At 46.7% G+C, this 1,926-nt stretch overlaps 1 protein-coding gene across 1 annotated transcript in view; it reads right to left on the bottom strand.

Moving 5' to 3' along the window:
* The window catches only part of LOC101861578, a gene marked incomplete at its 5' end in the record, with an annotated part of 5,643 nt that extends 4,992 nt beyond the window's left edge, over window positions 1-651 (bottom strand). Inside the window, one exon of the mRNA XM_005096573.3 lies at window positions 488-651. Within this exon, the coding sequence (XP_005096630.3) occupies window positions 488-651 (164 nt within the window). The remainder of the gene's footprint in view (window positions 1-487) is intronic.
* Between the last annotated feature and the right edge of the window lie 1,275 nt (window positions 652-1,926).

Consider the following 1,926-nt stretch of genomic DNA (forward strand, 5'->3'; position numbering starts at 1 on the left):
CTCTCTCTCTCTCTCTCTCTCTCTCTCTCTCTCTCTCTCTCTCCCTCTCTCCACACCCACCTGTATTAATTCAGTATCTCCTCCACGGGTTGTGAGCAGACAGCCCGTAGCCAGTGTGTGTTGATGAACTCTCGTATGTCTGTCTGTCTGTCCATCCATCTGAATGTCCGTCTATCCGTCCGTCCGTCTCTTTGTCCGTCCGTCCGTCCATCCGTCTGTCTGTCCGTCAGTCTGTCCATCCGTCTGCCCGTCTGCCCGTCTGCCTATCCGTCTGTCTGTCTGTCTGTCTACATCCACCCCCTGTATTTATTCAGTATCTCCTCCACAGGCTGTGAGCAGAGAGCACGTAACCAGTGTGTGTTGGTGAGCGCAGCCTCTCGTTTGTCTGTCGGTCCATCTATCTGTCTGCCAATCCCTTTGTATATCAGTCAATCTGTTTGTCTATCTGTCTGCCCATCCGTCTGTCTGTCTGTCTACATCCACCCACCTGTATTTATTCAGAATCTCCTCCACAGGTTGTGAGCAGAGAGCACGTAGCCAGTGTGTGTTGGTGAGCGCAGCCTCTCGTCTGTCTCCGCCCTGGTCCACACAGTAATACTCCAGGGCCGTGCTAACTTTGGGGGTCCACCTGTTTAGATTTAGTTTTAGTAGAGGGTTTTACGGCGCTCGCAACTGCATAAGGTCATATGAGCGCCAAGGGGTGGATGTCAACAAAGAAGTCCTTACAGGAAATCAGACTTGCTCTGCTCACGTCTCTAGCCTCAGCTTCGACTATCAAGGCACCCCGGAAATAGCAGGTCACAAGAGAGTGACACACATACAAAAGGAGTAGAGGAAAATGACAATAGTAAGGATTAAGAAAGAAAAAGCACCAGTTCCCTGTTGTAGATCAGGCACAGTTATGAGCGTGACATGAGTCAGCCCATTTACAATTCTACTGTGCTTGAACGAGAAATGCCCCCCCTTTGGGAATGGCCTAAAGACACTTCAGTCAGTGGCACTGCCCCGCGGGGAAGGTCCACCTGAAGAACACAAGGCAGATAAATGTACATGTAAAGTTTTAAAAAGTTGTTCCTGCATCCGATCCCGACACTGGGGATTGCCTTGTTAGTGAGACAACTTCCAGGGCCTTCGGCATATTATTGTGGTAGGGTGGCCAGTTCCTTTCAACGCCGCCTTTACTTCTCCACTCGAAGTCAGGTACCCATTACTGCTGGGTGGGCAGGAGGAGGCTCGAACCCGAACTTTCCGCTTCGGTGACGAGTGCACTAACCGCTCCGCCACCGCACCCTCTATGTATATGTACTTGATAAAATAACCTCCAACAATTAGACCTCCGAAACAAATTGTAACGACCGACATGAGAGTATTCTAAATTTTAAAAAACAGCAATAAAGAACAAAACAGGTATGTGCAGTGATCATAACCCGGTATCCGAGACAATTTTCAGTCCAGCTTAACCGGCAGCTCAGTTAGAAAAAGAAGAACCCAAAATTTCCCAGAGAGTACCGAAACTTAGAAATGATTATGTGCAAATAAATCATATTTATAAAGATATCATATTATATTAATTGACCATAAAACGTAATTGAATGCGTTCCAGAAAGAAAATCAGCACCAGTTGCCGTGACCTCAAATCAGAGAGGGTTTACAGTATTACTGAAACTCTCTGCTCAAATGAAGGATTGGTGATCTATGTTCCATTGCTTCAGTAATAAATGATAATAAATAGCATTTATTAGAACAATTTGTGCAGCGTGTATCCCCTCTAGACAGCCGGCTCTATGCAGACTTGGGACCGGAACAAACAGACCTAATTAATGTTTAAGTCATTGCCAATGCTTAAAACATAGCTTGAAACAGACATCAGCAATAAAACAGCAGCAACAACAGCAACAGCAGCCGCAACAGCAGCAGCAGCAGCAG

This window comes from Aplysia californica, unplaced genomic scaffold, assembly GCF_000002075.1.
Source record: "Aplysia californica isolate F4 #8 unplaced genomic scaffold, AplCal3.0 scaffold00132, whole genome shotgun sequence".
Taxonomy (NCBI): domain Eukaryota; kingdom Metazoa; phylum Mollusca; class Gastropoda; order Aplysiida; family Aplysiidae; genus Aplysia; species Aplysia californica.